At 38.8% G+C, this 14,127-nt stretch overlaps 1 protein-coding gene across 2 annotated transcripts in view; it reads left to right on the top strand.

Moving 5' to 3' along the window:
* crata (carnitine O-acetyltransferase a) overlaps positions 1-14,127 on the top strand; it is a 40,017-nt gene that overhangs the window by 13,251 nt on the left and 12,639 nt on the right. For both annotated transcript variants that reach the window (XM_061980611.1, XM_061980610.1), the window contains exons 7-12: positions 2,083-2,261; positions 4,164-4,264; positions 4,407-4,526; positions 4,625-4,747; positions 8,523-8,658; positions 8,857-8,919. In XM_061980611.1, the coding sequence (XP_061836595.1) occupies positions 2,083-2,261; positions 4,164-4,264; positions 4,407-4,526; positions 4,625-4,747; positions 8,523-8,658; positions 8,857-8,919 (722 nt within the window). The remainder of the gene's footprint in view (positions 1-2,082; positions 2,262-4,163; positions 4,265-4,406; positions 4,527-4,624; positions 4,748-8,522; positions 8,659-8,856; positions 8,920-14,127) is intronic.

The following is a 14,127-nucleotide window of genomic DNA, read 5'->3' as shown; positions in this document are numbered from 1 at the left end:
AGTTAATGTTGATATTTGCCTCAGAAGGCTGCAAATAGAAAAGAGGCATTACATTTTTATTTAAATTGTATTTGATATGCCATTGATATTTTTGAATTATTATTATTATTATTATTATTTGAAACTCGATTTTGCATGTCACTAAAAGTTATATAAGCCTTGCTTGTTCAATATTCAATGCAAAACTTGTTTGGGTCCCTATTAAAAGGTTAATTTGTTCAACCTTGGCCCGCGGCTTTGTTCAGTTTAACATTTTGGCACACTCTGTATTCGAGTTTGACACCCCTGTTTTAAAGGATGACTCATCATCTTAGGCAGAGACGTTAATGAAGTGTAAATGAAGTGGCAGGATGGTTAAGGATGAACATCCATCCATCCATTTTCTACCGCTTGTCCCTCTCGGGGTTGCGGGGGTGCTGAAGCCTATCCCAGCTGCATTTTGGCAGAAGGCGGTTTACACCCAGGACAAGTCATCACCTCATCACACTCAAACGCTAGGGCCAATTTAGTGTTGCCAATCAACCTATCCCCAAGTGCATGTCTTTAGATAAACACACTTACTGTAATTGAACACCAACATAATGGTCAAATGTTGTAACCATAGTTATAACTGTAAGTAGTGTTTTTAAGTACACAAAATGGCACAGAAACATCCTGTGTTTTCAAGTTACACACAGAGACATGTTTGTATTAGTTTGAGAATTTTGAATCTTAGGAGGTCAACTGACAATTTATCTTTTAACAATGTAAATACCTCACACATTTCATGTTTGTGGCAGAGGTAATTACAGCATGTTAATAAAGATGTAATTTTAGCGCCACCATGTGGTTTTAATATCATACTTTTCAATGCAATTGCAGAACTGAATGTCACCATATCAACAGGTCAGTTGAACATTCACATCATCGCAATAATATCTACAATTTAATTAAACAAGCAAAATGACAGGATGGTCCATTCTGTCAACACACCTCTGGAAACTGTATCTTGACAGCAATATTCATACAGTGGGTACAGAAAGTTTAGGAATGTGCCAATCCATTAGCCGATGATCAGTATCGGCTAATTTTTATGTAAAATATTATGTGGTCACCATTGACCACATATTAATGATTATTGCCTTTTATTGGCCATCACAAATGCGGATCCCCTCTGGTTGACTCTGTATTTATTTGCTTTCTCTCGGTTGACTAGGTAGCAGCTAATTGTGTATCTCCATACAGTGTAGAGACGCTTAATAATAATAATAATAACACAGTAGAAAGCCAGTAAATAAATAAAATCAAATAACAAGTAGATTAATAAGAGTGAGAGAGAGGATAATATTACAGCTGGTAACTGATGTGTCAGCATTGTTGCAGCCAGAAGTGCTGCAGCGCACAATACGCAATGAGGGCGGGTCAATCCATACATAGGTAGTGTCGACACCAAGGGTAACATCAGAATATATACATACTCGAGTGATTACTGATTTTTTATTTTTGTAAAAAAATGTTTTTGTTGTTTTTGTAATGTTTGCAAATTCAGGGAATACTATTTCCTTGGGCACAGAAAGAGTTTGAGGGCAAATAATCAAATGATTTTAAAGAGTAATTGATGGTAGTTTTGCTTCAATTAAGTTATAGTGTACTATTGACTTTGTTTTGCTCAAACAAATTTATCTGATAAAACATAATTATAAATACATATTGTGCTGATATGTTTAAACTGTCAATAGAACTCACCATAAATAAATAAATAATTAGAAAAATGTACAGTTAGTACATGTGATCGGTATTGGTATCGGCTGATCTCATTTATAGATGATCGGTAACAGAATCGGCAGCATAAATCTCTGATCGGAACAACCCTAATTCAGACACTTCTAAATGTTTCTATACGTGTTGCATTGAAAACTGAGCTACCACTGCATGTTGTATTTCATGTTCACAAGCAATTTTCTTACGGCTACGCTCGTCTGTCACTTTTAAAAAACAAAAGCAGCCCTACAGCCCAAAAGCTAGAAAGCTGGAACTGAGTATATATTACAGTAGTCACACCCTAATTCCTTAGTGATTTTCACAATTACTTTTTGTGTTCAGATCCCACCAACAAAGAATCTGTGACGGCTATTCAAAGGAGCATCTTCACAGTATGTTTGGATGGTCCGATGCCTCGAGTACCGGCGAACGCGTATCGGAGTCGTGCAGCCGTGCAGATGCTGCACGGAGGTGGGAGCCTGTGGAACAGTGGCAACCGCTGGTTCGACAAGACGCTGCAGGTGACCCGCAAATCCAAAAGTTTCCTTTTGAAGGGAACCTATTATACTCATATTTGGCTCTTTGTACCTGATTTTTGGACTCCTATAGAGCAGCTACACCTGCACAAACTTTGTAGATCTTTTTAGATTTGCATCCCTTCTTTGTATTTTCTGCATCCTTCGAAAACGATCTAAGTCACTGGTCTCAAACTTTTTTGACCAAGTAACACCTCAGAAAAAATGTGGCTGTCCAAGTACCACCATATTGATTAACTTTAAAATACAGTAGCATAGTAGGCCTAAGTAATCATTTAAAACAAGGTATTTAGCAAGTATGTTCAATATTTTGGCCACTGTGAAATGACACACAGTTTGACCAGTAACAACACTGTTTGAATACAAGAAAATAAAACACTGCTCTGCACTTTAATCAAGTGCACTCCTTCTCCAACTTTCAACCACTGTGAATGAAGCAGAAACACAAAAATGCCATTACTAGCAATGTAGAACCCATATACCTCATGAAAAAATTAAATTTATACTACAGTAACATTACCTTACACTTACAAGCAACCATACATCGTATAGGACTGATTTAGTGCGAGAAAAACTAGTCAGAAGTTCTAATAATGGATACAACAGAAGCTTCCGTTATTGTTTACACTCAGTGCAGCGATCTTTAAAAGCCAACTTGGGGTGGGTGAGGACTCCGATTTTTAGAGTAGGAAATCCGACCTCGCATGGCGTTCCAGTTAAACTTCCGAATGGAAACTTGTACATTTCGACTTCCAGTACAAATTCAATGCTCCCCACAGCTCTCCTCTATTGATGCCTCATACGAGCCCACTCCGCTGTGTTTGGTCACACTTTTGAAGACTTCCAAAGGGCTGGCCACCCTCATTCCCACCTCCTCATTTTGTCAATGCGAGAATTGTGAGTTATCAGCAAATTTTACAAAAGTATCAGATACAGGAAGACCGTAGAGCAGAAGAACACACAGCGAAATAACTTCTGAAGCAGGGCGGGGGAGGGGCAGGCCTAGAGCACCAGTGTTTACCTGGGCTTGCCCATATAGGTACTTCTGACATGAATTGACGCCAATGCAACCCAACTTAAAAAAGACTATAAAACAGCGTCTAGAGCAATTCAAATCTTGGGGGCTCACTTCCAAATGCATGAACTTTATTATTTGATATTTTGGCATCATTTAACACGAGTATCCAACATTACAACAACATTTATAGCTCAACAAAGAGGGAAACACATAATAAGCCCCCCTTAAGGCTAGTTGTTTTAAATGGTCGGCATGTATTACCGTATTTTTCGGAGTATAAGTCGCTCCGGAGTATAAATCGCTCCGGAGTTTAAGTCGCACCGGCCGAAAATGCATAATAAAGAAGGAAAAAACATATGTAAGTCGCACTGGAGTATAAGTCGCATTTTTTGGGGAAATTTATTTGATAAAACCCAACACCAAGAATTGACATTTGAAAGGCAATTTAAAATAAATAAAAAATAGTGAACAACAGGCTGAATAAGTGTACGTTATATGATGCATAAATAACCAACTGAGAACGTGCCTGGTATGTTAACGTAACATATTATGGTAAGAGTCATTCAAATAACTATAACATATAGAACACGCTATACGTTTACCAAATAATTAGTCACTCCTAATCGCTAAATCCGATGAAATCTTATACGTCTAGTCTCTTACGTGAATGAGCTAAATAATATTATTTGATATTTTACGGTTATGTGTTAATAATTTCACACATAAGTCGCTCCTGAGTATAAGTCGCACCCCCGGCCAAACTATGAAAAAAACTGCGACTTATAGTCCGAAAAATACGTTAAATGTTTGTGCTTGACATGATCTTCATCTGTAAAGTATATTGGCACTAAAAAATAATGATTTTTCAGTTTATTATTGGAGAGGATGGGACATGTGGCGCCAACTATGAGCATGCTCCAGCTGAGGGCCCTCCCATTGTGGCCCTGATTGACCATGTTGTGGAATACACGTAAGTAGTATTCAAAATACAGTAGTTTGAATATCTTAAATCTTATACAGCCACACCTTGAGTCTTACTTTGCGACAGCTAAACTGGAGAAAAGCAGTGATGTTACTATGGTAACTTGTATTTTCTTCTCATGTGGAAACAGGAGGAAGCCAGAGATGGTTTCCTCTGACATTGCGCCTTTGCCCATCCCCAAAAAACTACAATTCAACCTCACACCTGAGCTCAAGAAGGACATAGAAGAGGCCAAACGGAGCATGAATGTGTGAGGACAACTTTTTAATGGCACTTTGTGACCGAGAGAATAAGTATTTATATACGTGATAGTGATGCATGCACATAAACCCTTCTGTTATACTGCAGATTGGCTGAAGATGTAGATGTGAAGGTTATTGTGTTCAACCACTTTGGAAAAAATGTACCAAAGGCCCACAAGATGAGCCCAGATGCGTTTATACAGGTGGCGCTACAGCTGGCTTACTACAGGTGAGGTGCATGAAAAGTTTGGCTTCTATAAAAGCAGTTGAAACATTCCTGTGCCATGTTTCAAATGGAATATTTGCATTAGTACACTTCATTAACTATACTGTGAACACTGTGTACTTAGTTTGTTTGTGTGAATTTCGATTAGATTATATAAAATTTCATTAATTCCCTGTACCACTCTGCTGTACCCGTTTATTGTACAGGGAGGCCGGAAACAGCTGAGCTGTCAAATAGTTTACTAATAGACGTAGGGTTGTCCCGATACCAATATTTTGGTACCGGTACTAAAATGTATTTTAATACTTTTCGATACTTTTCTAGATAAAGGGGACCACAAAAAATGGCATTATTGGCTTTATTTTAACGAAAAACCTTAGTTACATCAAACATATGTTTCTTATTGCAATTGAAGAACAATTTTGGAATTAAATAAAATAGTGAACATACTACACAACTTGTCTTTTAGTAGTAAGTAAGCAAACAAGGGCTCTTAATTTGTCTGCCGACGTATGCAGTAACATATTGTGTCAATTCTTATTCTATTATTTTGTCAAAGTTATAAATAAATAAATGATAAATGGGTTGTACTTGTATAGCGCTTTTCTACCTTCAAGGTACTCAAAGCGCTTTGACACTACTTCCACATTTACCCATTCACACACACATTCACACACTGATGGCGGGAGCTGCCATGCAAGGCGCTAACCAGCAGCCATCAGGAGCAAGGGTGAAGTGTCTTGCTCAGGACACAACGGACATGACGAGGTTGGTACTAGGTGGGGATTGAACCAGGGACCCTCGGGTTGCGCACGGCCACTCTCCCACTGCGCCACGCCGTCCCATGAGGGACAAGCTGTAAACATTTATTATTAATCCACTTGTTCATTTACTGTTAGTATCTGGTTATTTTCTGTTTCAACATGTTCCATCTACACTTCTGTTAAAATGTAATAATCACTTATTCTTCTGTTGTTTGGATGCTTTACATTAGTTTTGGATGATACCACAAATGTATCCGATACCAAGTACTTACAGGATCATACATTGGTCACATTCAAAGTCCTCATGTGTCCTGCGTATTTCCTGAGTTAATAAAAAAAATAAAAAAAGGAAAAAATAATTTGTGACACTAAAAAATATCAATGTAATCATAGTAGTATCGATTAGATACGCTATTGTACTTTGTATCATTACAGTGGATGTCAGGTGTAGATCCACCCATGGCATTTGTTTACGTTGAGGAGCGCTATCTTTTGTTAGCGGTGGCACCGGTGAGCTATTGTTTCCTACTACGGTGTGTAGTGAAATATGTTTACATATTCCTCGTCCTGCAGGTATGATACTTGTAAGAAACATACTTTATTCGTCGCCATGGAGGCAGGGATTAGTGATTTAGAAATACCTAAAACACTGGCGGATTAATGTTAGCTGCTAGCCAGCTAGCCATGTCTTAAAGCACGTCTTCCTGAGGGTGTTTCAGTGTTATAGCTTCACCTTTATCTTTATCTTTTTAAGCCAGAATGTGTCTGTTCTCCCTTTTCTGTCAACACACTTTGTCTGCTTGTAAGTAATCTGTGATTGTGCGCTGCCTAACATGCTCCTCTGCTCATAAAACCAGCATTGTCACGGCGTAACGGCGTGCCGTCATCCCCGTTTAAAAAATAAAAATAAATAATTGGGGAACCGGTACTTTTTAAACAGAGTATAGTGCCGTTTTTGATTCATTAGTACCGCAATACTATATTAGTACCGGTATACCCTACAACCCTAATTGACAGTTTAATTATTTGGTCCAGACAATTCATGTCTTTTAATGACAGATGACCGAACCATGAGACCAGAGAGAAAGATGACAGAGTGGCTCAGATGGTAGAGCAGCCAGCCAGAAACTTGAGGGTTCCGGTTCAAATCCAGCTTCTGCAATCCTCGTTACTGCCGTTGTCCTTGGGCAAGACACGTCACCCACCTTGCTTCCAGTTCCACCCACACTGGTGCAAATGTAGCTTAAAAGTAAATAATGGGTTTCTCAATGTAAAGCGCATTGAGTCACTAGAGAATATCAATCAATCAATCAATCAATGTTTATTTATATAGCCCTAAATCACAAGTGTCTCAAAGGGCTGCACAAGCCACAACGACATCCTCGGTACAGAGCCCACATAAGGGCTCTGTATATGTGTATATGTTATACACATATAATTCACTCCACTGCACTTCACATTCTATGACAGTATCGTAAAATATGTTCATAATGGTTCTGTCAACATTAGAAGACCGTTATCTCCTTCTTATTTTTCTTTACTTCTTTTAATGAACTGCAGCCACTCACTGAAAATAGAATAAAACAAGGAAATATCTGCCAGCTCTTACCACACTTCTTGACTGTACATTAGTTAGAAACAAATTTTAACTTTTTCACGCATGTGCGAATGCATGCTCGACCAGCTTCTTATGCTATGTAGTCAAAATGCAGACTATTGCCAGTGTCCATCACTCTGCACTCAGCATTTTGGGTGTAGAGTGCAGCATCTGGTAACTGACCACGTACTGCCTTTTGCGGTAGGTCTTGAAGTGAAAATGCACTTGTGTACTAGGAAGACTAAGTGTAAGCACGCAAGTGCGCCAATTGAGACAGCAGCTGACTTGAAAGGCAACTGTGTTAGCCATCTATGGTTCATGACTCTTTCTGCTCAGGAAGTGGTTTTGTGTGTTTGTACAGCCTCTCTGTGCCTTTCTAAAGGGTTTTGTCACAACACTGAGTTCGTAAAATATTATTGCAGGGGTTTTCCCTAAACACAGCTGGAGTTGTTGGAAAACAATATTATATATAAGACTATAATAACCTGTTGTTAGCACAAGATTAGCAATACAAGTTGAAAAGAGTGTTGTACTTTGTGACTTCTTCTGGATGCAACAACAACACAATAAGCTTAAAAATGACACATTCAGTGATTATTTTTTAGAGTATACAATATCAGTTTGCATGCAAAACCTTTAATCACTTGCTTTATGGCACACAAAAACATTTCAAGCACAACGTCTGCTCTCCTGTGTTTTAGGGACTCTCCTTCACAGAATCACATGTCTCACTAAGATTTTTGGGAGATGCACTTTAGGGTCTGCGGGAGGGTACGTTGGGGGAGAAGCTAAACGGTGTCGCTTACGCAAGTTATGTGACGTGAGAGTATATGTCAGGCTTAACCGAATTAAATGGCCACTTCCCAACAACAGAAGTCAAACATCAATCATAGTTACCTCTGCCAGCAGATAATCCATTGTTTGGCTGTTAAATACTTTATTTGCCTTGACCAAACAGTGTCCTATTTCCCCTGCCTGGTATTTATTCTATAATTTTTTAATATACTTTGTTGGTCCCATTTTCTGCTAGACACCTTTGGGATGTAAGAAGGTCATTTGAGGTGCAGGTTGCAACTGCGGGTCCAAAACACAAGACTTGGTATATCTAAGCAGTTTGCTTCTCTAACAATTGACTAACGCACCCTGTTGTTCCCTAAATGTGTGCATTCATAGTAACTTAAACATATTACATAAAGCAGTTTTAAGTTTCACTTTCTTCCGTAATATACTCTTAATGTTTTAATTTAGAGTTTTTAAAAAGGTTGTAAAAGTCATTAAATTGTATCTTTAAAAATGTGCTGATACCCTGTTGACATGGCCACACCGTATTCATTGTAGACTTCACTGTTTTATTGTCATTTGCAAATGCCACAGGCCAACATAAGCGCTGTACGTTGATGTTTTGTATTCTCCGCAGGATGTATCAGCAGTGTTGTGCGACATACGAGAGTGCCTCCTTGCGAATGTTCAGGATGGGTCGCACAGACACTATCAGATCTGCCTCAAGTGCATCTGCTGCCTTTGTAAAAGCCTTTGACGACCCCAACAAACAGGTGTGATTTGCTTCCACTGGCACAAAACTAGAAACCGCAAACTTTCAGCAATGACTTTGCACAAATGTTGTGCATGAATTATGACCGAATGAAATACTAACTGCGATGGAGATGTTGCATGTTCTTTTTAAAAGAGACTTGTAGTACAGCTATTGCTAATCATTTCCCTGATTTTTTTGTCACTGTTGTCTCGCACAGAACACAGAAAAAGTGGATCTAATGGAGAAAGCTGTGAAAGCACACAAGTTGTATACAAACATGGTGAGTGTTGTCTGGTGGCCATATTTGGCCCTCGGCATATTCTAAAAGAAGAGTTAATTCATTATTAAGGGGACCTATGATAATTCAAGTCTTCATTTAACATAAGTCTTTGATATCCGTTAGGGAAAATTTTGCGGAAGTTTTGCCCCTCTGTCTAATTTATAACCCACTTTCTGAGTCTTGTCTGCAAGTGTTTCGTGTGTGTGGAGGCATTCCCTTTAGGTTGCAAATGACAGCATTTTCTAAGATGCCCACATAAATATGGCCATCCATCTGTGTCCAAATTCCCCACTGTTCAAAAAAGACTGCTAAACACAGTGTTCAGAGGCATCCAAAACTGCGTAAAAGCTCACGCCCTTTTCATTTGACACTTTGACATTGTTGAAATTGATTATCCAACATTGTATCAACATTTGTACGTCAGAAAAGAGGAAAATCCTCAGAGGTCCCGCATCATTTTGTTAAATATCATTATTTTCCTTTGTCACTTATAACACAACGCTAAGACATTTGTTCCGATAGCTTAACATTGTATTGTATTTATTATAACATTTTCTGCCAGCAGTTTATATTTTTTGTTCCATTCTAAAAAGTATTAAAACTGTTCACACAAAAGTTAAGCAATTTTTTATATTTTGCTTTTTAGTCTTTCACTGCACCGAAAGTTAACCAAATTGTGACCTTAAAACTGAGGAATGTACCAAACTGTAATGATGGTGTGCATTTATACACCTAGTTTAGAATAGCCGGTAGTGGGTTTTGTCTTTGCGGATTCATCTCAAAATCACATTCGGTCTATTAGCATGGTATCTAGAAGGAGTGTAGAGGTATAGAGTCCAATCCACTTTATTTGTGTAACACATTTTACAATAAGCCAAAATTTCACAAAGTGCTGCACAGTAGTTAAAATACACATTATAAGCGAGATAAAACTCCATCCATCCATCCATTTTTTACTGCTTGGCCCTTACGGGGTCGCAGGGGGTGCTGGAGCTTATCTCAGCTGCACACTGGCGGTAAAACTCGACAGTCTAAATTAATAAACACATAAAAGAAAATATGCAGAGGTCTCACATCTTTCATGCTAGTTTAAAAGCCAAAGAGTAAAATATTTTTTAAAGGGGACCAATGCAAAACCAACTTTTTTTATTTATTGGTACTGTTTTTTTGTGTATTTGGGATCTGCATAAGTTCCGAAAATTTGAAACCAAATCATGGAGCATGGCGGAGATATTTTTAAAACAATATTGCCTTCCTTCATACTTCCTCCAAAGAAGCTCTTTGTAATATGCCCAGTTTGTGACTTTTTTCCCATTGGTGACGTCAGCGGATATCTCCATGTATGGTAAAGTTAAAAGTTGAAGTACCACTGATAGTCACACACACACTAGGTGTGGTGAAATTACCGTCTGCATTTGACCCATCCCCTTGTTCCACCCCCTGGGAGGCAATGGGAGCAGTGAGCTCGGGAATTATTTTGGTGATTTAACCCCCAATTCCAACCCTTGATGCTGAGTGCCAAGCAGGGAGGTAACAGGTCCCATTTTTATAGTCTTTGGTATGACTCGGCAAGTTTTACCCAAAGAGCTTTGCGCGAGTTCGCCATTGTAGTCCGACGCTGTAGTTAAAATGCTCCTTCTTTTTCTCTATCCTTTTGTTGAGGGGCAGACTGGCTCATGCATCCTCCGCTGTTGCGATTTCTAATACAAAGTATTATTAAATGTATAGTGTAAACTTATGTGTTAGTAGACTCTATATGGAAGCGCTAAAATCTACAACATGGCTGGTGGGGAGAAGATGGAGGCACGTAAATAAGATCGCCCACAAAATGGCGCATCCTGAAGAGACAGTCAGACAGCAGTTTAAAAATGGGCTGTTAAACATAATCTATACGAGCTACAGTATTTTTGACCAAATAACCACCATTACATGTTACGTATTTTGATAAGTTTAAGCATATGCAGAGCATTAATTTAAAAAACGCATTACGTTCGCTTTTTTTTTTTCTTCAACATCACTGATTATTACTTACTGCAGACTTCATGAGAGCCAAGGTCTGCTGTCATTAGGATGCCGACATTTAGGATATTGATAAATTCCCATTTAGACAACGAATAACTCATAATCCTCGTGAAGAAACTGGGGGTAGGACCAAGCCTCTTTTCGTGTCTAATTTGACTGTCAAAGTGTACCAGCATGTCGGAGTACGTACTCAGCCTTCTTCTATCCAGGTGACAGGCATGACTTACGATAATCTACAAGGAAGCGAAGAAACAGCTGACCACTCGATGATGTAAACATCGGCACACACAGTAGTATTTACGGCGCCACTGTAAATAGATCGTCTGCGTTAGCACGTATATTAACAATATCACTAATACTTGGTTAATGTTCAAGTGACAAAATGTAAATAGAGTATTGTTGGCACTTTTGGAATGGTTATTTATTGGATTTTATGGGAGGAAAAGAGGGCCTCCCGTTGGCTCCGCTGACTTTTATTGACGTTTATTTACAAGTTAGAATGTATTAAAAGAAAAAGAAAATCCGTCCGTCGTCATGGTTTTCATGATTGTGAATGATATGCAATTTAAAAAAAAAAGTGCAGTTCTCCTTTAACAGAGCGGATTACATTTTAATAGAAGGTTTTAAAACCAGACTGAAAAAACATCAAGAATACCAAGCAAATCAAGTTAAGACTTTAACTGTGCCAACAAAGCTTTCCCTACAATGTTATTAAAATATAAGGAATCTTTGAAATGGGTTAAAATGTGGTAGAATAAAGGCATCTAAATCTGGTTTTTTTTATCAGCGGTTCCTCAACAGTCTGCTTTATGTAATTTGGAACAATTCCTAAAGCAAATCTTCTGTTAATGATTTCATGGACATGGGAGCCAATGACATTGCAGACATCTTTAAACAGGCCAGGTGTCATTAAGTCAGAGGAACATGATACAGATTTATTTCACAGTTCAGTAATTACGAGGACTGCATGATTATGGACAAAATAATAATTATTATTTTTTATCAATATGGAAATCACGAGGTAGCGACTTGTCCAAGGTGTACCCCGCCCTCCGCCCGAAGGCTCCAGCACCCCCCGCCACCCCAAAAGGGACAAGTGGTAGAAAATGGATGGATGGAAATCACGATTACTCATTATGTTAAGTGTGGAACACACATTAAGACAATCGGGCCGTTTTTGTCCCGACTTTGCCCTTTTTTAAACCAAAAACCGTAAAGGCCCGATTATTTTATGCTCATGAGATTGTTTGATAAGATCGTCTTGTGGTCTGAGGTGTGTCAAGAGTGAATTGGTCCCGATAATCGGCTCCAAAACAGGTCGAATATTAAACGTGTTCAATGTTTATTTACGATCAAAACTCTTCATGTCTGTCGGGAATGCTGACACCCATCAGTCATCGTTCTGTGAATTGCGAAAGTAACCAATATGGAAGCTCAACAAAGCATTACAGTTACTTGATGGAAAACCTACTCCCTCACGTCTCGCTTGCTCCCGAAATGATAAAGTCTGCGTTCATGCTGTCTCCATCACTTTTTCAAGGCTTTTTTTTAGTTTGGGTTTTTTCTTTTAAAAATAGTCCCAAGAGCGCCACCATTCCCTCCTCTCATATGTCTTCTTCTCTTCTATATTGCCTGTTGTTCCGCTTGTCGCTACGGTGGTTGGTTATTATGAAGCTTCCTCTTATTCGATTTTGTTAGCTCACCTGCGGTGGGTGATACTGTGAATTTTGGTATTGATCAGATACCAAGTACTGTAAATACTGGGCTAGTATTGCCAAAACTGATACCGATATTGACACTTTTTGACTTAAAACGTCAAGATAATTTAATACTTTTATGAATTTACGTCTAGAAAATATGTTCTACAAATAGTGAACCTATGAAAGAGAAACTACAACAAAAGTTTGAATCCCACCACGCTAGTATCAATCTGATACCAATACCCACCTTGGTATTGATACTATCTATCTTTAGATCGATATGCCCATCCCTTAAGATCAGGTTTGTTTACGCATTTCCGGGTTTGACAAACTAGGGTCTAGGTTTGTGGTGGGGCGGAATCCTTTTGTGTGTGCTGTACTGTGTTGATATTATCGTAGCTCACCAGACACATAAAGATCAACCTGCTCAATAACTGATTTTTTTGTCTTTACAGTCCACCCGTAAGGTATTCACAGCGCTTCACTTTTACTACATTTTGTACAAACCCCGTTTCCATATGAGTTGGGAAATTGTGTTAGATGTAAATATAAACGCAATACAATGATTTGCAAATCATTTTCAACCCATATTCAGTTGAATATGCTACAAAGACAACATATTTGATGTTTAAACTGATAAACTTTTTTTTTTTTGCTAATAATCATTAACTTTAGAATTTGATGCCAGCAACACGTGACAAAAAAGTTGGGAAAGGTGGCAATAAATACTGATAAAGTTGAGGAATGCTCATCAAACACTTATTTGGAACATCCCACAGGTGTGCAGGCTAATTGGGAACAGGTGGGTGCCATGATTGGGTATAAAAACAGCTTCCTAAAAAATGCTCAGTCTTTCATAAGAAAGGGTGGGACGAGGTACACCCCTTTGTCCACAACTGCGTGAGCAAATAGTCAAACAGTTTAAGAACAACGTTTCTCAAAGTGCAATTGCAAGAAATTTAGGGATTTCAACATCTACGGTCCATAATATCATCAAAAGGTTCAGAGAATCTGGAGAAATCACTCCACGTAAGCGGCATGGCCGGAAGCCAAAATTGAATGACCGTGACCTTCGATCCCTCAGACGGCACTGTATCAAAAACCGACATCAATCTCTAAAGGATATCACCACATGGGCTCAGGAACACTTCAGAACACCACTGTCACTAAATACAGTTGGTCGCTACATCTGTAAGTGCAAGTTAAAGCTCTACTATGCAAAGCGAAAGCCATCTATCAACAACATCCAGAAACGCCGCCGGCTTCTCTGGACCCAAGATCCTCTAAGATGGACTGATGCAAAGTGGAAAAGTGTTCTGTGGTCTGACGAGTCCACATTTCAAATTATTTTTAGAAATATTCGACATCGTGTCATCCGGACCAAAGGGGAAGCGAACCATCCAGACTGTTATCGACGCAAAGTTCAAAAGCCAGCATCTGTAATGGTATGGGGGTGCATTAGTGCCCAAGGCAAGGGTAACTTACA

The sequence above is a fragment of the Nerophis lumbriciformis genome, linkage group LG20 (genome assembly GCF_033978685.3).
Source record: "Nerophis lumbriciformis linkage group LG20, RoL_Nlum_v2.1, whole genome shotgun sequence".
Lineage (NCBI taxonomy): Eukaryota > Metazoa > Chordata > Actinopteri > Syngnathiformes > Syngnathidae > Nerophis > Nerophis lumbriciformis.
This window is presented reverse-complemented; position numbering and strand designations above follow the sequence as displayed.